The sequence below is a fragment of the Drosophila ananassae genome, chromosome 2L, assembly GCF_017639315.1.
Source record: "Drosophila ananassae strain 14024-0371.13 chromosome 2L, ASM1763931v2, whole genome shotgun sequence".
Lineage (NCBI taxonomy): Eukaryota > Metazoa > Arthropoda > Insecta > Diptera > Drosophilidae > Drosophila > Drosophila ananassae.
In genome coordinates, this window is record NC_057927.1 from 28,525,469 (window position 1) to 28,551,066 (window position 25,598).

The 25,598-nt window shown below is 41.5% G+C and overlaps 1 protein-coding gene across 8 annotated transcripts in view; it reads left to right on the plus strand.

The window, feature by feature from the left end:
* The window catches only part of LOC26514219 (protein eva-1 homolog C), a 145,294-nt gene that overhangs the window by 116,237 nt on the left and 3,459 nt on the right, over window positions 1–25,598 (plus strand). For 6 of the 8 annotated variants that reach the window (XM_044714215.1, XM_044714214.1, XM_014905425.3 and 3 more), the window contains one exon: window positions 15,216–15,318. The exons of 1 other annotated variant lie outside the window; for it this stretch is intronic. In XM_044714215.1, coding sequence (XP_044570150.1) covers window positions 15,216–15,318 — 103 coding nt within the window. Of the gene's footprint in view, window positions 1–4,709; window positions 4,778–15,215; window positions 15,319–25,598 lie in introns of all 8 variants that reach the window. One more of the 8 variants, XR_006506915.1, reaches the window with a different exon arrangement.

Genomic DNA, 25,598 nt, shown 5'->3' on the forward strand with positions numbered 1-25,598 from the left:
ATAGTCTCCTTTATATGTTCCAAGATCAGCAACTTCAGCCATCAGTCTTGCTAGTAACTCAGCTCCAGATAGTCCTAGCTTCGGTATTGTCTGAGTTTTAATGGGTGCCACTCTATTCTTTGAGCATAACAGCCGACAATCAGAACCTGACAATACATAAACGCAAGCTCCATACGCATCCCAGCTAGCGTCGCAGAATCCGTGGACCTCCAGCCTATCTGGGCAGGAAATGACTAAACGAGGAAACTTAATTCGCTGAGTTTGGTCAAAACTGGAACAGAATTACAACCACTCGGAGGGAAGGGATTGAGGAAGGCATTTGTCCCATGGAAAATTTTCTCGGGAGAGCTTCTGCAATAGGATCTTTGCCCTGGTGACGACAGGACTCCCTAAACCCATCAGGTCATAAAACCGAGCGACGGAAGATAGTATAGATCTCCTGGTTGGTTTGGCGGTGGGCTGAAGAGCTTCAAAATGCAGTAGGTCAGCAGAAGGATCCCATGCTAATCCAAGAGTCTTTGTGAACGGACTGCCATCGTCGAATTTTAACTATGACTCTCTATCACCTTCGGGTACGCCTTCCGAAACCTCTGAGATGTTGGATCACCATTTCCTTAATTGAAACTAACCATTTTTTAACCGGATCGATGTCTGAGCTATTATCTCAACCGCTTCAATCTTTGTTGCGGCACCAAATATGAGGTTGTCTACATAAAAATCCTGGAGGACAACACGAGAGCCAACGGGAAACCCGGCACCTTTATCCTTAGTCAGCTGGTGCATAGAGCGTCACGGTGTCGAGCTTAAAACCTTCACGTCATCATGGATAGAATCTCTCTAGAGGATGCACTGCAGCAAACTATCATCCGGAAAGACCCCTACGCAGCGGTACATCTTGCAAATGTCTCCAGTCAAAGCTACAAGGTGAGACCGAAACCAAAGCAAGGTATGAAAAAGCTTCGTTTGAATCACGGGGCCGGACATCAGGACATAATTTAGGCAATAACCAGAGGATGTAGCAGCCGAACCATTGAACACAACTCTCAGCTTAGTAGTGGAACTGTCTTCCTTCAGGATGCTGTGATGGGGAAGGAAATACTGGCACTTACCTCGCAATTCCTGCGGCACCAGAAACATGTGACCCAGATCCATGTATTCCTTGATGAACGACGTACATTGGGTCCTTAACTTTGGATGACGATCCAGCTTGCGCTCAAGTGAATGGAAACACCGCAAAGCCTGTGCGTAGGATTTCCCTAAAAGCTCTACACTGTGATTGATTAAAAAGCGAACTGAATAAGCACCTGATTCAAGACGGCCTTACAATCGAGCTCCTCCTTAGTAGCCTGAACGATAGGCGCAGTGAAGGCATCCAATTCCCAGAATTGGCGGAAAAGATAATCCAGGCGATCGTCATAAGGGTTTGCGGCTTACATGAGGCGGCCAAACGGGGTTTTCCTGGGGTGCCACCTCCTCCAGAAAATACCTATCCAAAACGTGTCTTCTGCACCAGAGGCAGACCGTCTCCTAGCTGTATTTGCCCTACTGAGAGCAGATCAAAAAACAGGCTTGAAAGTTCGGATCAGCTAGAAACACATTGGCGGGAACTTTCCAGTTGGACACATCTATGTTCAGGCCAGGGTGACGCTCTATGATGTGAGACGCCACAACTGCGTTAATTTAACAGAATACGTGGATAGGCGTGACTTCAGGCAAACGTTAACCGATGCTCCATCCGTAGTAAATTCAGCGTCTCCAAGGCCAGTCACTGCTACAGAACATTTGGACCGATGAAGCTGAAGTTGGCTGGCCAGCCGTGATGTGATAAGATGAACTTGTGAGCCGGAGTCAAGTAGCGCTCAACAAGGAAAAAAGGCTCCTGATCTGCCACGAACGAGAATGTTGGCAGTGGGCAAGAACACTACTTCAGCGCAGCGATCCTGGGCAAAAAGAGTGTTAGCAGGAGGAGCGGATCCAAACCGGAAGCGGGAACGGACGTGACTCTAGATAACTGCTCGCAAGGATGCAATAGCGCATGATGTCGGCGATTGCAAGTTGGGCAGCGGGAGGATGAGCGTCCGCGGGCTATGTGCTTAGACTTGAGACACACAGAGGGCAAGACGTCGGACCTCATCGTATCGTTCCCCAACTGACAAGGCGAGGAACCTTTGGCAAGAAGGCACAGCGTGTGTCAGGATGCTCACAGGGTACACGAAGCAGGCGGAGCATTCAGGAGCATGCAGGATCGGTTGTTAAATGGCCTACGTCGGCCCGCTTGAGTCACTGGCAAATGCAGAGCTAAGGCCAAATCCGCTGTCTCCAGGGTACGGCACTTTTGTTCCAAGAACCGAGCCATAGATTCCCAAGTTGGCAGGCTGTCATCAGTGCTTCCTGCCAGAGAGTCTTCCCATTTGGCCTTTGTAGCAGGGTCCAGCTTTTGGAAGATGATCTGGATGAGGAGGCGTCCTTGAATTTCGGCCGACATCCCGAAACTCATGAGGGCCCGCATATGTCCATTGAATCGGTCGGATAACTCCCGAAGAGTACCAACGGATCCCGGCTCAACCAGATTAACCGACGGTTGCTGAAACGGTTGCGCAAAAGGTCAAGGGCAACATCATAGTTAGCTTCGGTAATCTCAAGCGCCCTCACAGTCTCCAGGGCTGAGTCCCGCAGGCAGGAAGTGAGCAACCTGAGCTTCTCGGGTGCGGGTGACTGTCAATGGTTGTCCTAAATAGGGCGTAGAAATCCGGCCAATCGGCATAGCCGCCGGTAAATGTTGGCATTGGCAACGGGGGCAATGAGGGAGCAGGCCTGTATGGAGCGGTTGAAATCCCAGCAGCACTGGAAGCATCCAAAAGCGTAGTGAGCAGCAACTCTCATAGAACGCTTGGCCACCTCTACCTGGATGTCAACGTGCACGTCCGTAGCCAACCGAGAGAACCGCCAATATAAATCGCTCCCGATCTCGCTGTAGCTGAGCTCCTCCAATTCCTCCTGTAGCTTGGTGAAGCGATCACGCAGACGCTTCTCCATAGACTCGAAAAAACAACGGTATTTTAGTGGCACTTTTAATGCTGATCACGATAATTAAACGGGATGCAATCACGTCGGGGTCATCAAAATGTTGAGCTATTAATAATTTTTAATAGCAGCCGAATGAATAAAGATTCAAAAATTTAATTTTGGTCCAATTTCAATATTTTTTATTCGAGGGTTCAATTCTAACCCAACTCGCAAATCAGTAACAAAAATACAAGTGAAGTAAAGCTTAGCTATTCGAACTCAGAACAATGCATATGCTTATCATTTCGATGGCAAGAGGCGAGGCGGGGAACGAACACAAATGCAAGATTTGCTAATGTGCAGCAGCTCTACAAAAAGCTCCCCAAAGCGCATGCGCTACAAATACCAGCAAAGCGCATGCGAACGGGGGAGAAAAAAACATAAAACAGAACTGCTGATTAACCCGCCGCGGCTCCTCAGATTTATAATATAACTTATTTTACAAAGCTTCGCCATGTTCTGCTTGGCTCAACACTAAGCATAAACATGTTTATTTTCTTTATATACTAACGTTTAAAAATTCATCTGCGACCTAAGATCAGGCCATTGCCAATTTATTCGCAAAATGTTTCCAAATAACATATTCACCTCCTAAAACCTCAACCATACGCATAAAACCGACAAATCGTATATTCGTTCCATTTTTTTCTGAAAAAAAATTATATCAATAACTCCTCATTTCCACACCCTTTGCTCTTTAATAATTTCTCCAGGTCAGCATGGTTTCATTAACCATCGCTCCACCCCCACTAATTTATTGGAGTTGACATCCTTTGTCATAGATGGCATCCGAAAGAGACTTCACACTGATGTTACTTACACAGACTTTAGTTAAGCATTTAATGCAATCAACCATACACTCCTGTTGAGTTAACAAAATCTTTTGGGATTACATACAGTCCTCCTTACGTGCTTAATTAGATGGAAGAACACAGAGAGTCGCATTTAAAATTGAACATTCCTGCATAGTCCGTCCTACATATGGAGTTCCTCAAGGAAGCCATCTTGGCCTGTTACTGCTTTCTCTTTATATACCCTTGCAGATCAGGATCACCTCTTGAGTCGATATAAGCATGATTCCATTTTGGGCAAAGCAATCCGTTTTGCCAATTTTCACAAGGATCGGCTGACTATATCATATAGCTGCCATATAACCGAACGATCAGACATGGCATAACCTTGCTATTTTTAAACATGCTTGGGGCTGTTTCCAACATTTTTATAAGAAAATTGAATTGATGTCTATTATATACGAGCCGATATATATATAATAATATAAGCTACCACCTAACTGCAAGGGTATATCAACCGAAGTTAGCTTTCCTTTTTTGTTATTAATGACTTTCCCCCATCCTTAACGAACTCGCTGGTACTACTGTATGCAGACGATGTTAAGCTTTTTCTGCAATGAAAATCCTCGTCTGCCCAACACAGACTTCAGTCCGATAACTTAATACTAAATAGATCAAAATGCAAACGAATGTCTATTTATCGTAGTAGTCTTTACCAGGCTACGTACTATCTCTATGGGATTGCCTTAGAACAATTATCTCAGGTTAATGATCTTGGTGTCCTTTTAGACTGAAAACTTAAATTTTCCGACCGCATTTCTTTAATGGTTAATAAAGCTAAAGGTGTTCTAGGTTTTATCAATAGATGGACAAACCAATTTAAAGACCCTAAATATTAGTAGACTCTTACTAATAAACAGGTAAGTTTATTTTACTACAAATTAACAAATAGTAGAACATAGATGATGTAGATAGCCAGCATTTACTCATACGCTTACAGCTTAACGTTCCGAATAGAAGGACTAAAAACTGTAGTCCTCTATTCCTAAGTCATTGTTGTTCGACATATGCACAGCATGATCCTCTTAGGGTTTTATGTTCGAACTGCAATAGTCTGTATGGCAATTTTACACTTCTATTTCTTTTAAATAAAAATCCTCCATTTTAAATTACCTACAAGAGAACACCATCTTCCTACATTTCCAACATATTTCTAAATTTACTAACTCAAGCTCTTCCAAAGTTCCAAAAAGTGCATGCGAAACTGGGAGACAGACAGACAAAAATAAATGCCGCTGCAGCTAAAAAAATCAATATTTTAATCGGCTTTGCTGGTTACTGATTAGCCCGACATCCTCCCCCTATTGATGGGTGGGCCTTTAATAACCATTCTGGAAGGGCAGAAGACACATCTTTGCAATAGATTATTTTATATATATGATTTTATTGCGCAGCTGCATTAAGACGACTTATTTAGTAGCATTCGTCCCATCTAGGAATGGTGCAGGGTGAACAAGGCACACCAACTTCTGTCAAACCTTTCACCATGCATTGCTCCCCCCAATAGACCAATGTGGGAATCGAGTTTTCGTAACGAGTTCATGAGGGCCGGAACATTGATTCTTCTCTGATTCTCCTTCTGCATAAAAATCCAGACTCCTCGCTTACATACGAACTAGGCGAACTGGCATTAGTTGAGGTTCCAAGCTGATTTTCCGTGCTAGTCCATTGCGTCCAAAAACCACCCAGCCAAATAGCGATTTTCGGGTAATTGGGAGACAAGGACCTAAATGGATTTGGTCAAATGACAAAAGGTTGAAGAACCGGTTGGGTCCAATGAGCAGGCCCACACGCTGGGGTCTGTGGAAGTTGCGGTCAGCCAGAGCTACGTTGTAAAAATCTTTCATTTCGAACTATCGATTATAACGCTCTAGATTCGTAAAATACGCAAACTTCACACACATAAAGGCTCCATCCGTAGCAAACTCAGTGCCGCCGAGATTCGCACAACATTTGGAGAGACGAAGCAGAAGTTAACTTGCCAGCTGCGATGAGATCTTGTAAAAAGGAATCCAATAACACTCTGCAAGGCAGGAAGGCACCTCATCCACCACGGATGAGGATATTGGAGGTTGGCAGAAGCACGAGTTCAGTATGGCGATCCTGAGACAAGACGGGAAGTTGATTGGCTGGGAAGATGGAGTAGCAACGGCAACACCATCGATGGAAAGCAAGTTTGGACATGCCTGCAATGGTGTAACAAGGAATGATGTCGGTGATTGCACGTTGGGCAACGGGACGTTGAACATCCGCATGGAAAATAGCCAGCTCTCGTCGTAACATTGAATATTTGGCAAGGCAATAAACCTTGAACAAGAAGGAAGCGCGTGCGCCAAAACACCTCACAGGGCGCATTACGCAGCCAAAGAAAAGTCAACGCTTTTAGACTCCCAAGATGGAAGACGGTCGTAGTTTCCTGCAAGAATGTCCTCACACTTGGTTTTCGTGGCAGGACCTACTTCTGAGGACAATTTGGATAAGTAAGCATCCTTGGATCTGGGTAGCTGATCCGGAACTCATGATAGCCACCGGAGCTTTTCCATTTTTGTTATGTGAGGATGGCTATCAATCGTGATCTTAAAAAGGGCGCAGAGATCCGGCCCCTCGGTAAAGCCGCCGCTGACTTTTGGCATCGGCAACGGAGGCAAGCAGGGGGCTGGCTTTTATTGCATTGGCACCGTCCACCAGCTACTCTCATGGTCCGCTTGGCAACCTCCACCTGAATGTCCATATACAAATCAGTCGCCAGCTGGGAGAATCTCCAATACAGCTCCCTTCCGATCTCGCTGAAATTAAGCTTCTCCAACTCTTTTTGAAGCTTAGTGAATCGATCATGCAAGCGCTTCTCCACTGACTCCAGCGTCATTATGGTGTCACCTTATGATGCAGCGCCTCCTTCTCCTGGCAGTTCACCTCTGCTCTTCTCTGCAGCATTCTTTTCCGGGTTGCGGAAGCAGATCCAATAGTTTCATATCCAGACTCCATCCCGTAATTATCCAGCGCGAGTGATGCAAAACGAAAACAAAAATTTTTTTTTAGAATCACGCAGTTTTTTTAGTTTTCAGGGTCTTAAACTGATTGAACTCCAAAAATGGAAGTGAAAACTAAGAGCTTGGGCGCAGGAGCTTTTCCAAAGCTCCCAAAAGCTCATGTGCTACAAATAACAATGCAGTGCATGGGAATCTGGGAGACAAGAATAAATGCCGCTCCGCCGGACCCTCCGCTGTTCCTCCGACGATTCCTGCTCTTCCCGTCGCTCACCAGTCGCTGTTCTGGGTTAGTCGCCAAGATAGTTGTAGTTGTCACCACACTTGTTTCGCAAACTCTGCTGTTTTTGCTATATCCAGCCTCTCAGACGGGTTGGTCGCCAAAAACACACACCTTTTATGCTTGACATCTAAACACATCTGACACACACCTCGTGCTTGACATCTAAACAAGTGCACGAAGGCCCTTCCTACTCTTCAGGTCACATATTCCGGAGTTCAAATATCCATCAGCTCATCTTACCGAAGTAAGAGGAGGACCATACCCATGTATTCCATGATAACAAGAGCAAGAAAACTATCGGGTTACACAATAAATGCATTTAGCTATGTACAGGAACATTGGGTACAGCTAATCTACCAAAAAGCTCCCGGTCAAGATAGACAACATAATCTGGGAGCGCAGATGAGTTAGAGCGAGTCGGAGCAAGGTAGTGCACAAAGAATAATAACTGAACATAGTTTGTTTATAAGTTTGTTTATGTTTATCTGTACCTTTAGCGACGCTTTTGCTGATGTTAATTTTGCTACTTCTGGAATGGATATAGGTGAAAACAAGATTTTAAGATTTTATTCAATATTCATTTAACTTCTTGAATGCCTCTGCATTCCTATTCTTCAAATACTGGGCAACATCTTTAAATACAAGATATTAAGGTTTTTAGCCAATTTACAAACCTTTTAAAAAATCTCTGTTTATGGCTTATAAAATTACATTTGACGCTAGTGTAGAATTAATGTAGAAGATTAAGTTTGAATTTTATTGAAGTCTTGCATAAGATAGTATAGAGCGGAGCGCGAGAGCAAGAAAAGCTCACTTGCGATCTCTCGTGAATTCGCCCCGCTTCGCCGCAATAGATAAACTAGGCTTAAGTTCTTTTGGTAAAAATATAATCGAAGTTATAAAGTTGAACCGAGTGCACGTATTTTCCGTAGTTGCATTATTTAATTTTTACAGCCACCTTTTTTTGTCTTTCGGTTTTTCGCGACGAGATAAACTAATCTCAGTTAACATTTTGGCTGTTTAGATGCCAAGCCAGCCACGGAATGCAACTCGCCTCTAGTTCAGGACGGCCTCGACTCCAACGACGACGGTCTCAACTTCGCGCTGCCCACCGCTCGTAGGAGTAGGTGCTTTGCAGACTTCACACCTACCTCCCATGTGCGGAGCCCGCGGCGGTATGAACGCAAATACGCATCCTTTTTTTGATGCGTAGTGTCGCAGTTCGTCCGCCTCGTCCTCGATTCGCTGCCGCAGTGCCGCGAAGTGGCGACTCGCTCCGACGAAGTTCGTCGCGTTGTCGCAGTGCACGGTCTGCGGGCATCCTCGGCGCCCAACGAACCTTTGAAATGCCAATACAAAGGAATCAGTTGATAAGTCAGATTCTACTTCTAAATGGACGCCTTGGACGCAAAACAAACAAAAAGGGCAATGTAAGACTTGTAGGGTGGTCTACCACGAATTTTCAACGTCGTTTCAATAGGGCCACAGAAATCCACGCCACATATGGAGAATGGGCGGAGAGCACGAACTCGATCTAAGGGTAAATCTCCCATGATTTGAGTCATCAGATGAGGCTTGCATTTAAAACAGCGTATGCATGACCGCACTATCTGACTGCAGACTTCCTGCGCGTTTACTATCCAAACGCGCTGTCGCATGAGACTCACCAGTGCTCGTGGACCCACATGAAAATTCGACTCGTGCAAGTATCGGACGTAGCTCTAAACAAATTGAGAGCGCTTCGTCAACAATACTGGAAACTTGGCATCGTACGAAATAGGAGCATTAGTTAGTCGCCCCCCGACCCGCAATAACGAAAAGGTAAGCCCAGCCTGAGAGGTTTCATGGACAAACGGACTTAGCTTCTGTAGGCTTGGGCTAACAACAAGATTTTTTCGAATATTTTTAATTTCCTCTTAAAACTCGTGCTCTTGGACTATCTGGACAATTTTATTAAAAGCTTCTTGATATTCGACAGGTGAAGGTACATTATCAGAAGTAACTACTCATTTTTTACACTTCTTTATAAAGCGGACCTTGTAAACGAACACTCGCAGCAGTTTTAAGTGAGAGGAAAATCCTTCTATCACTTCCAACAAATATGAGGTAGAGACCATTGCAGTCAGTCCGACCGCATTCTTCTTTGCTTCCATCTGCAAAATCTCTGGTGACGAATCAAACCCGGGGCTCGTTGGCCACTTATCTTCCGGCTCCGTTAAAAACGATGGACCTGTGAACCAGATTGATTCTATCGTTTCCTTTACGTCTCCACCTCTTGACACAAAATCTGCCGGGTTCTGTTTAATTGGTACATGCCGCCACGTGCTATCCTCTGACCACTCTTAAATCTCAGCCACTCTATTTGATACGAACGTTGACAACGACGATGGATAGGAACGAATCCAATGAAGACAAGCTTCCGAATCTGACCAATATACACTTCGTTCGATCGGTGCTTTGATAAGAGGTTTTATTTTGCGACAGAGGTCCGCGAGAAGGTGAGCGGCACATTACTCAAGACGGGGGAGCGTCTTTGTCTTGAGCGGCGCTACTTTCGACTTTGTCGTCAACAATGAAACTTTACTACCTTCCGAAGATTTGCAACGGATATAGACGCAGGCTCCATATGCTCTCATCGATGCGTCAGAGAAGGCATGAATTTCAATTGGTAACACTGGCTCACTTATCACAAATCTCGGTATTGAAATATCTTCTAACTATGACAAGGCAAGCTGAGTTTTGTTCCACTCGGTTTCCAAGTGTAGTGGGATCGACTCATCCCAATCTAGCTTATTAAGCCAAAGTTCCTGCAACAGGATCTTTCCTTTAATAAGGATCGGGCTTAACAGGCCAAGGGGGTCGAAAAGCTTTGATGTCACCGAAAGAATATTCCGCTTAGTCGCCCTTTGACCCATGACTGACCTATCAATTTCGAATTTAAACACGTCATCTTTTGGAACGCAAACGATTCCTAATGTATTTGTCAGCTCTGAGTCCGATGGTGTTATTGGCTTAACCGTGCTCTCGGATGCAGTAACTTTAGGTGAGTTTAAAAACCTCTTACTCAATTCAAACCCAGCGTTTCGAAGAACCTGAGTTACTTCAGACTTAATTGTCTTTAGCTCCTCCACGCAACCAGCACCATGACATGTCGTCGACGTAAAAGTCAGACCCTATAACTTTAGCAGCTCGAGGGAATGTATTTTTCGCGGATTCACTCAACCTCTTCAAACACCTTATGGCCAGGAATGGGGCTGGTGCAGTGCCATAAGTAACGGTGTTGAGCTTGCACAATTTCAAGGACTCAGACGGGTCTTTTCTCCACACTATCAACTGGTATCGTCGATCTGCTTCATTTCCCATCACTTGATGATACATCATGTTTATGTCGGCTACCATAGCGAATTTGTTTAGCCGAAATCTACGAAAAGTTGAGTAAAGCTCTTCCTGAATTGTTGGACCCACCATCAACAACTCATTTTAACACTTCTGTGTGGATGTCTTGCAGGACGCATCAAAAACGACTCGTTGTTTGGTCGTTTTACTTTGAGGCCGTAAGACACACTGGTGGGGTATAGCGTAGTGTGGAGAAGCAAGAACGTCATTGCTTGCAGGGGACATATGGGCTAGGTATTGGTATTCTTCCATAAATTCCAAATACATTTTCTTTAAATTCGGATCTCGATATAATCTTCTCTCGAGCGACAGAAAACGGCGTTTGGCTATCTCAAATGCGTTGCCCAAAACGCTTGGATCCGACTTAAATGGAAGTTTAACTTTGAATCGACCTGAAGGCAGTATTCTTGTAGTCTTCCGATAATGTTCCTCACATACTCACAACTTTTTTTTTAGAAGATGGAACTTCTTCCAACGACCAGCATTTTTTCAAGTTTTTGTCTATTGACTCTAATTTTTCTTCTTTGCAATTCAGGCTAGAGACTGGCTGTTGAGGAGTTGAGGAATTTGCCAGATATTTTCCCGATACCATCCACCCAAGGAGAGTTTTTTGAAGGATGGGATGGTTCGGACCTTGCTTTATTTGGCCAACGGACAACAGTTCGAAAAATGACTCAGCTTCAATAAGCATATCTATCCGCTGATGTTTGTAAAAATATGGGTCTGCGGAAACTCGCTACCATTGACTCTCGACTTCACCACGGTGTGTATCTTTTTCTTTACTTGTGAATTAGTTTGACCAATTCCAAGCAAGTTAATGCACGATTCCTCCCTACGGATCTGTAAGCGTTGAGCAAGATCTTCTGTAATAAGATTCATTTATGACCCTGAGTCAAGTAATGCTCGGGCCAATATGTGCTCACCATTTTTTATTCGAACGCTTACGATCGACGTTGCTAACAAAACCCTTTCTACAGACGACGCATGTAAAGCATGTGAAGTAGAAGGGCCATCATTCGTTAACGCTGGAGGAGAATTTTGTGTGGGTGGTGGTAACGCTAAGTTATTTTCAGTCACTGTAAATCGGTGCAGAAGTTTATGGTGCGATCTTGCACAGATTTGACTCCTGGTCGATTTGAACTTCGCTACCGTGTGACCTTTTCGCAGACAATTCAAACATAGGGAGGCTGACTTAACAAACTCAAACCTTTGCATTACAGGGCCAAAAAATGGTTGTTAGCGTTAAAATAACTGCAAGCTGGTTTGGCGTTGGTAGAAAAACAAGCCAACGAAGTTCTATTCAGTTGCTTGCTGAACCCAGTTTTTTCTTTTTTTGGGTTGCCAGTCTCTTCAGCGGACAGATGCTGGTATCTACGATTTAGTATTTTTTCGAAATCGGACCACAGCGGCAATTCCTCATAATCCAGTGACTCTTCCCATTTTTGCTTGGTCACTGGATCTACTCTACTCAAAACTAAATGGATAATCATTGAGTTTGCAATTTTAGTATCATCTCCGATGGATAATAGTGTTCCATAAATTGATGACACGGTGTCGATGAGACCCCTCAACGACGAAGCAGACGGCTGGGAAATTTTCGGAAGGCTGAACAGTTGACGTATTTGGTTCGCAAAGATGAGACATTCGTTATCATAAACTCTTTTTAGACTAGCGATAGCTTTGTCGTAATTACTCTCGGTGATTTGGAATGTCTTCTCAATAACAGGAATGCTTACATTCCACTGAATTTTTGCAATGCCAAACTGGGAAGTCGAGCTCGAGTTGGGGCTGCAGAAACTGCAGTGGCTGGAGTCTTCAGCTGAATTAAAGGCATTACATAAGGACATAATCCTTGCCTTGGTAGTTATTCCCAATTCTTCCAACTCGGCTCCGAAATCATCCTTAAATCATCCAATTCATCTATTTGCTCGATCTGGTCTTGCAACTCATTTGCTTTAGAAATTGCCTCATCTAAAACCTGAAGCCTGCACTCTAGCTCGGTTTTGTTTAGAGGAAGTGATCCATCTTCCAAACGTTCTTCCAACCGGCGAATGCTTTTAACTTTGACATTTAATCTTCTTTTTAAATCATGAAGGGTCGTGGAATTAATTTTGGGTTTATTACTCTCCATTCTACAATTATTTATTTTCTAAAAAGAAGCGAATTCGTTGCGATTTAAATATTTAAAAATTATTTAAAATTTAATAAATAAATAAAATTTTAATATGTATGTAAAATTAAATAAATTGTAATTTTAATTCGGCACAAACAACGAAAACAATAATAATTAATTAATTTGCGAAATTAATTTTATTTAAAATGTTTATTTTAAATTAAAGTTCTGTGGATTGTAATTTTTTATTTTTTGTAATAAAAATAAATGATTAATTTCCAACCAACGAAAACAATAATTAATTAATTAATTGATAGTCGAATAAAATATAGTCGAAGCACTGAGTATTTAAATATTTGTTCGCCAGTGATATCGAAACAATATACCGAACCAAATTGTAGGGTATCGCGTCACTTGGCATTCCGTTGAACAAAAGGCGCCAAAATTGCATATACGTGCATATGTACATACAGCAGCGGATAACGGAGGGAGGCGAAAACGATAAGTTCACCGCTGCATCTATTTGTATGTACCAATTATTTATGCACAAATATATAAAATAATTTTTTGGCTGCACTTTATCTATTTTATTGGCAAATATTTACAATATCGAAAACGAGGGGTAAGGGGCGACAGTGATTTTGGAATAATTTATGCGTCTTTATTTTTGTCCACAGACAATTGTTCATATGTATTGGCAATATTTAATAAAATGTATATATAACTTTATTATTCACTTTAGCTCTTCTATTTTTAAAGTACGTATGCGCCAAGAATTGAAAGGAGGGTGCAATATTCCAGCACCAGACGAATATTATTTTGTCTTTTCTCGACTTTCAATTTTTTGCACAAATACCTGCCGTTCTGATTTTTGATCCTTTAATCCTGCGGCTACTTCCCTAGGACAGTCGATGGAGGTGCAGGACATGGGTATGACGGTGACTCCAGTTGATAAAAATTTGTTTCGCGACGCGAACTTTAAATTGTTTTTTGTTTATCGTTTTTAAATTTTCACAACACTACCGTCGCAAGCAACTTTTTATTTATTTATTTATTTTTTTTTTTTTTAAATGGTTTTTTTGTGTCACTGTCACTTGTTGCTTTTTTATTTAATTATATTAACTACAGTCCACACGGGGGCGCCAAAATGTTAACTGAGATAAGTTTATCTCGTCGCGAAAAACCGAAAGACAAAAAAAGGTGGCTGTAAAAATTAATTAATGCAACTACGGAAAATACGTGCACTCGGTTCAACTTTATAAATTCGATTATATTTTTACCAAAAGAACTTAAGCCTAGCTTATCTATTGCGGCGAAGCGGGACGAATTCACGTAAGAGCGTAAGTGATCTTTTCTTGCGCTCCCGCTCCGCCCTATACTAACTTATACTAGACTTCAATAAAATTCAAACTTAATCTTCTACATTAATTCTACAGCTAGTATTGTCCCAAATTTCGCTTTCACGAAATGCTACACAAAATGCTTTAAATACTGGGCACAGCTAGGAAAGCAAACGTCGTTACTTGTATGGCGTAGCTCTCTCTCTCTTTGATCTTCGTTGCATATTTTCACCTCGGGAAACATCTCTGCGATGTCGCCGAGGACCTAAAAGTTTCTTTCTAAACTTGGTGTCAGCAGTGCCAGTTGGTCGGATCCCTTACAGACTATGCGAAGCTTTCTTAGCTTATTGACGGTAAAAATGGGTAGATCCCAATACGGCTTTTCCTTTGCCTTTATTACCATAATGTACTGAGGATAGACTCAAATGGCATATTTTTATGCCTCGGATTCTTACCCAGCTGCTGTTTAGCCCGCTGATCATCATCAGATAAGCTCTTGCTATTGGCTTCTCATGTCCAGGCCACCGTAAGCCTAAAATCACTGCTCAAGGAAGCAAGACCTCCTTCGCCTCCTCTGTTGGAGCTACTTTCATGGATCGTCCACCCCAGACGGATCTTCTAGTTATTGGTTCTATTATAGTGCCTTCTTTTGTTCTCTTTTCTTTTGTAGTGCTCAAAGTATCTGCTGAGTTGTCCTTTCTTTTGTGTAATATGGCCGTGAGCACACAAGTCTTATGACTATAATATGTTAGGAATTACAAAAATCAAAAAAAAAGAAAGAAAAGCTAACTTCGGGCGCAGCCGTAGTTGATAAACAGTTAGGTAGCAGCTTATATTATTATATATGTATCGGATATTATATATGTATTATGTAGATGTATCGTTTATAGTTGGATATTTTTTGTATTTTACTTTTAATCACGTAAATGACGCACGTATTATTGACGCAATACACTATTGTTTGGTACGGAATCCAGAAACTACTTTAAGAGTTTCTTGCCTTTACTAACAACTATTATTTAGTTTATAATATTGAATAATTCTCTAATTCTCTCTCTCTCACTCTCTAATTATTTTCTTTTAATCTTTCATTAACAATTCATCGATGTCAACTTAATCGATACACTTGTACGTCGGATGATACACCGACGTTTGCTATACCAATAAACGGCTTATAAGACATACCTGCCGATTCAGAATTACCGATCTCAACCACCTGTAACTTCAAATACTACATTGATTACGTCACACCCGCATGAAAAAGTCATCCCCATTACCAAAGGTAAAATTCTAATTTTTTAATTAAGATTAAAAACTTAATTCATAATTATGGTTTATAAGAAATTATATAATCAGGATTCAGGAGAAGGAAAGCTTAAACTCTGGTCGAGTGGAAGTTTAAACTTTAGTACGACGAGATATTTAAAGTTTTGTTCGGAAAAATAGGTCTTAAAAGAATTTCCAGCACACACTTAAAAGGCAAAAAACTAAATGTTTAGGTAGTATACATACGTACTGGGAATTCGGACCAAGTATTATGCTTTTCCAGCCGTACCCTGACAACCTTTTCTGTGGCACATTATTGACACGAGAATAAATAACATGTACACAGAGTGTAATGTAGACATTTATTTAATGTTGTACCATTTGTTGCTAAACAATATTCTTTGTTTCTCCGTTCTCGGCCTATGTGGTTTACTTACACGGAAACACACATCAAATTATTGGCAGTGTGACAACCAAATAAAAGAGAAATCATTTCGGAGATTGAGTTTTATTGTTATTGCAAAATGGCCAACAAAGTGGGGATTGAAATATGTTTATGTCATTTAAATTGAATATATTTATCATTTCGTTTTATAATTATTAAAAGAAATATAATTTTATAGTTAGTTTTATGGAATTGCGAATAAGGACATCTTCACTATTAAATATTGAAGATACCGAATAAAGACTCTACTTATATACTACTATACTTAAATGGAATCATGGTAATAACCGCGAATATGATAAAACATGTTCGCCACATATATATATATAAACATATATAACCATGATGCAATATCTTTGTTTCCGATTGGACGAAAACGGAGTATTAAAATGTATCAGCCATAACATTAAACTTAAGCGGTCAGCGCAAAAGAAATATGACCATCCGGCTGATGTTTAAAAGTATTTTAAACATTATTTTTCAGCTGCCAAAAACGGTAACTAAAGATTTTTTAACATTTTGAAACTTATTATTTTTAATAATAATGAAAAAAAAGGATGAAACTGCTACCCATTGACAAATTGAAAGAGAACGTTTTGGTTATTATCTTACTTTTTAAATTATACAAGAAAGGAAAGTTTATCCTTTAAAACTAACAGACAAACAAAACTTTTTCCCAATAATTTCCTGAAATAACGCAACAGAAATTTGTTATTTTTGAATGCATGACAAAAATTTGAAACAAACTTGATGTAACGCTATCAGCTTTTTGGTAGCGTCCGAATGAAACACTTTCGATTCAAATTTCAAATGTTTATTATGGATTCAATTTAACCCTAATATATGACGCTCCGAATACCAAGTGCTTAACAAAGAGCTTAGGCGCAAAAGCGCTACCGATGCTCCCAAAAGCGCATGCGCTACAAATAACAAAAACTGTGAGACAGACAAACAAGAATAAATGCTGATTACAACCGATGCAGCTAAACAAGATTATTTTTAATGGGTTTGTTTTGGGTATTATAGAAGTCTACAAGCAATCTTATAGGAGTATACAAAAGGTAAATTCGCGCCCTTCAAACAAACAAAAAATTATTAACATCTATCTTTTTGAGGTCTTTTTTGTTCAGTGTGAATCGCAACAATTGCCGCGATTACGAATTGCGTTCCAACGAATTTATAGATTCGATATAATTTCCCAAGCTTAGAAATAATACGAATAGCTTCTCAATTACAATGTTACTCAATGACTAATCACTATTGCCGTCACTGGTACTTCGCCATATCCGCGTTGATTTGCTTCAATCAAATCAAATTATTATGGAATTTTGTAATTGTCTCTTATCTAACCGTGTAATAAAACGATTTCATCGTATCCAGGTGGGATCTAGCCCATGGTTGGATGGAAAAAGTGAAGATTTGCTTCCCAATTAATTCCTCTAAGGGCGACAATCAAAAATTTTTTTAAAACAGAAAACGGTGAACTCCGCATTGAGACACACAATCTCTTTGAACCATATTTTAATAAAACCTTTTTGACAAAGGTTGATACATGGTCGGTAAATTAAAGTTTTAAGTCTAAAAGAACACCCAGATCGTTAACCTGAGTTAATCGTTTTAAGGCGTACCCATACATGACATAAGTATACATTTACTTTCATTAATCTTAAGGTTATTTGCTAAACACCAATTTTGAAATTGATCTAAATCGATAGGCCTAGTGCCTAAATCTGTACTGAAGACAAACTTTAATGTCATTATTAGAATAAGTTAAGGCAAGGGGAAAGTGGTGCACACCAGATGTGACGCGGACTAAACGAGCCTTTAAAAAAGACACGATGGGTTCTTTCGGATAAGTACCTCGAATTCCAGATAAGGAGATCAGTTGGGACTCCCAAAAGACTGAGTTTATTTAATGGGAGCGACACGAGTAACAGATCCAAATGCTTTACTCAAGACAGTGTAAATCTTAAAGTCATTTTGCAAGCCATTTCGCAATGTTAGCTCCCAAAAGTTGCACGGTTATATTATTAAACTACAAAGGTGTTGCAAATGTGCAGTGTTTTGTTTTTCAAAAAGTTATGGGATTCTTAAAAATTTTGTGAGGAGGAGAGGCTTGCACAATTTCGGCGCAGTTCTTCAGAACACAGTGTGGTACACTATCAGGGCCAGGCGAATAAACGAGCTTAACCTTAAGAAGATCCAATGATTAACGACTTTTATAAAAAAATGGTATTGTTCCCATGTTAAGGTTGGCTTATTGGATATTATAAATATAAGGCTGAGTTGGTGAATACATCTGTGAAAAAAAAAATACATCTGAAAAAACTGTGCAAGGAGATCGGCCATTGCCTGATTAGTGTTCTCATATGAGTTTCCAAACGTAAGCAAAGGGGGATAATATACATGTTTACTCGTAATGTTTAAAGCTTTAAATAACTGCTTCTGATCCTGAGTAAACTGAACCCGAGAGCAAATATAACTTCTATAACATTTTTCGCTATGCACGGTAAAATTAGACCAAGCTACCAGCCATTTATTATACCCTTGCACAGGGTATTATAATTTTGGTCAAAAGTGTGCAACGCAGTGAAGGAGACATCTCCGACCCTATAAAGTATATATATTCTTGATCAGGATCACCTCCTGAGTCGATATAAGCATGTCCGTCTGTCCGTCTGACTGTCTGTCCGTCTGTCTGTCGGTTTCTACGCAAACTAGTCTCTCAGTTTTAGAGCTATCGAGTTGAAACTTTGCACACATCCTTCTTTTCCTTGCAGGTAGTATATAAGTCGGAACGGCCGGGATCGGTCGACTATATCCTATAGCTGCCATATAACTGAAAAACAATCTGATCTGCCAATTTTCATAAGGATCGGCCGACTATATACGATCCGCTATATATCTAATAATATAAGATGCGTGGCGCCACCTAGCGGACTGCGACTGAACTGCAAGGGTATATCAACTTCGGCCCCGCCCGAAATTAGCTTTCCTTTCTTGTTTTATGTTTATTTAAGAAAATATTCTTGATGTTCTTTAAATTTAATAGGTGCCTTGTATAACAAAGATGATTTGTTCATTTTTGCCAGTATATCAGATCAATTAAATTTAGAATTAACTTTTTTTTTTTCTTAACGTCAACCTGACAAAAGAAACAATCTTTACGAGATTCAAGTGAAGACTTAATACCAATTAAAGTATTGGTTTTGGATTAAACCTCAAGAATGGGATGATATAGATCCTCAGGATTAGAAAGGGTCAAAGTTCCTGGAAAAACTTCGGAGCTAAAGAAACTTTGCTTTAACCAAGTTTCTGTAAAGACTATAATGTGGAATAATGTGGCAAAGAAAGAACTATAAAAATACACTTTGGGAAGTTTGCTACGTAACCCTCGTAAGGTTAGACGGCTGGCGGTTGCGTCCTTTGAAGGCAACCACCACACATAGACCGTATTCGGTCCCTTGTGGGTCGGGGTAATAGAGCCCTTATTCATAGAAAAGAACTTGGTCTACCAGTTTCCCCACCCTAATGGTATGGTAAATCTTTCTATCCTGTTAGGCTTTGTTTCTGACATCATTGAGATGTTATTGAAGAACCTGTCACCCAAATGTTGAAGTCTGAGAGACTGCAGGGCTGGGCAGTGACATAGAAGATGCTCAACAGTTTCTTCCTCTTCATCGTCCCTGCAACTACGGCAGTAGTCGTTGTAGAAGTGCGTTCTCTGGACCTGGGATTTGGTATCCTCATTCGTCTCTATTAAGAATGAGAGCCTGGAAAGGTGTTTGTGGATTGCTGGATTTTTTCCAACTTCTTCGTTCTTCTCTTTAAGGACTGGCCACTATACCAGTACTCCATACAGTAGTATGGGTATGACTATTGTAAACAGCTAAGCAGCAATCAAATGTAGGATAACAGAAGCTGTTATCGAATAGTAGAGGAGACTGTTAATAAAGCTGCGAGTAGTTAGTCTTAAGCAACAAATAGAGCAGAAACGACGCATAAGTTAAGACCAACAGACAATTATGTAAACTATATCTAACATATCCACACATTAATAAACCTATGAGACCACTAAGAAAACCATCCTCTCACAGTTCAGAAGTGGGATACTAATGTGTTGGTGCAGTGTAGTGGAGATATAGTCAGGAAAATTGGAACAGAATCGTCGGCGTGGAAAGTTGGTAATGGGTAGCAGCCCCAGAGATTATTCGATACTTGTGCGTGGCAGACGGATTTAAAGAAAAAGCCAGACAGTATAACACAAAGGGATTGTGTGTATATGGGCGTCGTGGTGAAATTCGCATTGAAAAGAACATTTTGGAAAAAGCATTGAGGAAAATGGTCAAGATAGCAGAACTCAAGGTGGACCAGTTGAGATTTTTGTTAAGAGAACGAAATCTTGCAGCTGCGGGATCCAGAGCAGAGTTAGTACAACGACTAGTTGAATTTGAGGAATCAGAAGACGTGGAGATGCCACAAGCTAGTGGAAACGTGAGCCAACGAGAGGAATCGGTGACGTCGCAAGCGGCAGCTATTTCACAACTGCAGAATGAAATGACCGAGCTGAAGAATATGATGGCGCAGTTGGTGAGCATGCAGAGGCCAAATGCAGATGATGGTGTTAATAGGCAGCAACGCACAGAGGAAACCAGGAGGAATATCACAGGAGACGATATTCCTAATCTACAAGCCAGAAACAACGTGAGACAAGCGTCGGTAAAGGAAATCGCAGACACTTTGCCAGAGTTTGATCCAGGAGACGAGAACGCTATATCAGTGAACCAATTCATCGATCGTGTCAACAAAGTGGTTGGTGCGTATCATTGGGACGAGACGTTTTTGTTATTGGCAATTTATACAAAGATCAAGGGACCAGCCAAGATGTGGTTCGATTCTTCGCCAGTGGTGCACACTACGTGGAGTGACTTCGCGCAAGCTATGAGGGATGAGTTTGGAGCAAGCCCGGACGAAGCGGAAGTGCATTTCAACATGACTAATGCAACTAGACGAGCAAAGGAAACAGTGAAGGAGTATTGTTTCCGGATGTCAGCCCTAGGAGTGCGGTACAGTCTGAGCGAGGCAGCGGTTATCAGATATGTTCGCGCAGGATTACAGCACCGAGAGTTGAAAAAACAGCATTGCAGCGATACATTTTTCAACAATGAAGCAGCTTAGAGATGCAGCCGAATCTTATTTCGTAAACAGAGGTCGGACAACAGCAAACAAAAAGGAGTTTGTGCCTAAATACAACAATTTCGAGATGAAACAGGACAGCGATGTGAAGACAGCAAAGCCAAAGGATTTGAAGACATGTTTCAAGTGTGGAGAGTTGGGACACTTTGCCAATTCGTACCCAAGTAAGGAGCAGAAGCCCCGCTGTAACAAATGCAATACTTTTCATGCAATCACTGAAAGTTGCCAAACTGCAAAGGTGATGCGTTTAGGAGCAACAAATCAAGACAAGTTATTCACCAGAATAGTCCGTATAAATTCAAAGAGCTATAACGCATTTATAGATACGGGTAGCCAGGCTAGTATCATTCGACAGTCAGTTGCGGATGAATTAAAGGCAGATCGGCATGAGTGCTCTATGAGGATTAGAGGCATATGTGGAGGATCGTGTATTCTTTCTGAAGAAGTCGTTATCCAGATGGACGTTGAAGGGAAGACCATTGATGCCAAGTTATACGTAGCAGACGACGAGCTTTTGCAAGAAGACCTTTAGCTGGGACAGGATGTCATTGTTAGCGCCCAGTTATCCCTAAAGTTTACGGCAGAGGATGTCGAAGTCAAGCGAGCGGTGCAGCAAGCAGAAACTATTGGAAGCGAACGTGGTACTCATAAGCTTCTTGTTAATATGCAAAACAATCAGGAAAGAAGTCAAATGAGTCAGTTGTTGAGCAAGTTCGAAGATGTCTTCTCTACAGGATTGCAAGGAATAGGAAAAACAAACATTGTCCAAGCCAAAATAGATGTTGAGAGCAACCAAGTAGTTTCCCAGCCACCATACAGAATTCCCGAGCCAAAGAAGGAAGTTGTCGCCAAGATGTTGGACGAGTTATTGCAGCAGGATATTATCCAACAATCTACGTCAGAGTATGCTAGCCCTGTAGTACTCATCAAAAAGCCGAACGGTAGTGACCGACTATGTGTTGATTACCGCCGTCTGAACAAGCTGTTAAAGAAGGAGAATTTTCCGGTCCCGAATATAGAAGAGCGTCTTCAAGAGGCGAAACGATTTAAGTATTTCAATATTTAAATAGCGGATATTACCAAATAGCACCTGAAAGCCGAAAGTTTACCGCATTCATCACCACGGATGGACTTTACGAGTTTAAGCGACTCCCGTTTGGGCTAAAGAATGCCCCAGCCATTTTCAATCGTCTCATGGCAGAACTACAAAAGCGAGTGCATAAAGGAGATATGATGCACTACATGGACGACATTCTTATTGGTAGCAATAATTTCGAGGAGATGTATGCCAAGCTAGAGAGAGTCCTTACAGTATTGCGAGAGTGTGGACTAACTCTAAATCTGGATAAATGTAAGTTGTACGAGCAGTCTATTACGTTTCTAGGACATCAAATTCACGATGGAGGTATCAGCCCAGGAGAAGTAAAGACGAATGCCATTTCCATGTTCCCCACACCGACCAATGTCACCGAAGTACGTCAGTTTTTAGGATTGACAGGATATTTTCGAAAATTTGTCGCCGGATACGCTATTATATCAGAGCCGTTACGTATGCTGTTGCGAAAAGCACAAACATTCAAATGGGAGCAGCGCCAAGAGGACGCGTTTAACGAATTGAAAAGAAGCCTAACGTCAAGACCTATTATCACAAGTTATCGCCTAGATGCTGAACACGAATTACACACAGATGCCAGTGCTGTGGGTTTGGCCGCCGTACTGATGCAAAATGAAGAGGGTCAACTAAAGCCAATTGCTTATTTTAGTCGAGCAACGTCTAAGTCTGAGAAAAATTATCACAGTTATGAGCTGGAAGCTCTAGCCGTCGTCGAGTCGTTGGAGCGATTTAAGTATTATGTCTACGGTAAAAACCCCGAATTGCACGATGGTGGTTAAGGATTCAAGAATATGACATCGAAATTGTACATCGAGCTGGAATACTGATGTGCCACGTTGATGCTTTAAGCCGAGCACCTTTTGAAAACGCACATGAAATGGAGACTGCATGTCTGAAGATTTCCAAAACCCTGATTGACGAAGCTGACTGGTTATTCGCGATACAACTACAAGATGAGAAGATCCAGAACATCGTAGCGGATATGACAAGTGCGAAGCAAACCGAGAACGATGAGTACGTAATAGAGCAAGATCGCCTATTTCGAAAATACGACAACAAGTTGCTATGGGTTGTGCCGAAACAGCTAAGATACCTTATACTACACGAATGCCACGACAAAGCAGGACACATGAGCACAGAGAAAACAATGCAGCGCATTCTTAATTTGTTTTGGTTTTCCCGAATGCGAAATTTCGTCAAGAGCTATATAAAATCATGCATAGGTTGCGCGCTAAACAAAATACCAGGTGGATGCCAAGAAGGAGAGTATCATTACGATGACATTAAGCCTATCCCATTTTATACTGTACACATGGATCACCTAGGACCTTTTCCAAAGAGTTCAAAGAGGAATGAGCATATTCTAGTTATTGTCGACGCCTTCACGAAGTTTACTATAGTTCGAGCAACAAAAAGTACTGCAACTAAACATGTCTTGGATATCCTGCAAGAGGTTACGAGCTACTTGGGAATGCTAGGACGAATTATCACTGATCGAGGTACCGCCTTCACTTCCAAAGATTTCGAAAAATATTGCAAGTCGAACAACATAAAGCACATCCTTAACGCTGTAAGGACACCCAACTAAATGTTCCCCATTTCAGCTTCTCTATGGATACGAGCCAAGAGATATTTTAAAGAACACCCTGACCAGCGTGATCCAGAATCAAGAGCAGAGGATGATGACAGATGTCGAGTTAGATACGCTACGAGCAGACGCTGCAACTAGAGTCAACGATCAAAGAGCTGCAGCCAAGAAACGGTACGACGCAAAACACGCTAAGCCCACACAATATAAGCTAGGAGATATTGTACTGGTGGAGAACGAGCCAAGCAGCACGGGTACTTCCAGAAAATTGGAGCCTCGCTATAAAGGACCTTTTATTGTCAACAAGGTGTTGCCAAACGACTTATATCTAGTGGAAGATATCCCCCAGGCCCAACGAAAGCAGAGACATTATAAGTCGGTTTATGCATCCGACAAGATGAAGCGCTGGTGTGAACTTCCAGAAGATGACCAAGATGACGACGATGACTCGAAGGACGACCCCATCTAAGAATCTCGCGAGGACGCTGAGAATTTATCAGGAAAGGCCGAATGTAAACAGCTAAGCAGCAATCAAATGTAGGATAACAGAAGCTGTTATCGAATAGTAGAGGAGACTGTTAATAAAGCTGCGAGTAGTTAGTCTTAAGCAACAAATAGAGCAGAAACGACGCATAAGTTAAGACCAACAGACAATTATGTAAACTATATCTAACATATCCACACATTAATAAACCTATGAGACCACTAAGAAAACCATCCTCTCACACTATGACGGTGCAGATCGAGCTTACAATGTAGGGGGTCATGCCCTACGTTATTCCTATGGCTTTGCAGGCTTATGCAGGTAAAGAGGGCTACAGTAGCGTTGTTTTACCTTTGATGTTTGAGTTCCAGTTCAGCTTCCTATCCATACCCTAGGTATTTGGTACTACTGCTGAAAAGGAGCCTTGGGTTGTTTAGGCTTGGGGTGACGAGGTGCGCAAAATTTGTATTTCCTGCTGAAAATAACTAACTCTGTTTTCTGCGCGTTTACAACCAGGCCATAACTGCTTGTCCAGTCGGCTACGGTTTGCAATTTTCCGCTTATAAGATCGCAGAGCTTCTGTTGGTATTTGCCTTTAATGTTTGAGTTGCATGTTGTACGTTGGAGATTGTTGTGAGGCTAAGTGTGGATCTTAGGTAGATGTCTATGACTCTTTATAGTGTCTTGAGCAGGAAGGATGATAGACTGATTGGTCTGAAATCTTATACGGTCGTATGCTATGGCTTGCCCGTTTTGAAAGACGATTCGCGATTTGAGCCACTGCTGTGAAATTTTGACTCGTGCAAGGGATCTGTTAAAGATATTTAATGCAATGTCTTCTGCTTGTTTTATTTGAGCAGATATTATCTCGTCTTGACCGTCCGATTTAAAGGGCTTGAAACTGTATATTGCACACTATAGGGATTTCCGGTTTATATCCAGTTTGAAGGTTTTGGGAGGGGCATTTGTACTTGGCGGGCGTCCGCTTCCGGGGTGCAACCTTAAAAATGGGCTTCTAGCCGTTTAGCTTGAGATTCCTCACTTGTATTAGTCTAAGTGCCATTATTTTTTTTTTAGATAGCCCAGAGTTGTGGCTGATTGGGATAGAATTTTCCTAAGCCTCGCAGCTTGGGTTGTGTTTTCGATGTCCGAGCAGAAAAAGTTCCATGAGGAGCGCTTCGCTTTTCGGATGGCCTTTTATAAGAATCCAAAGAGATCCTGTATTCGGTTTAGAGTGTCTCCTCGTTTCCGGCTTTGGCCCCATTGGTCAGGGTTGCTAGCTCTATAGACCACCAGGAAGGACTATTTCGCTTATTTTGCATAGTTCATGGGCATGGCTCTTTTGGGGCCCGAATTCATGTTTGTATTTGTGTTGTTTATTTTAATTTGTGGTCCCACGAGTTACGGAGAACGGTCTCGTCCACCCGGTCGGAGATCCTTGAAGACCGGGTAAGACTTCTTAGAACAAA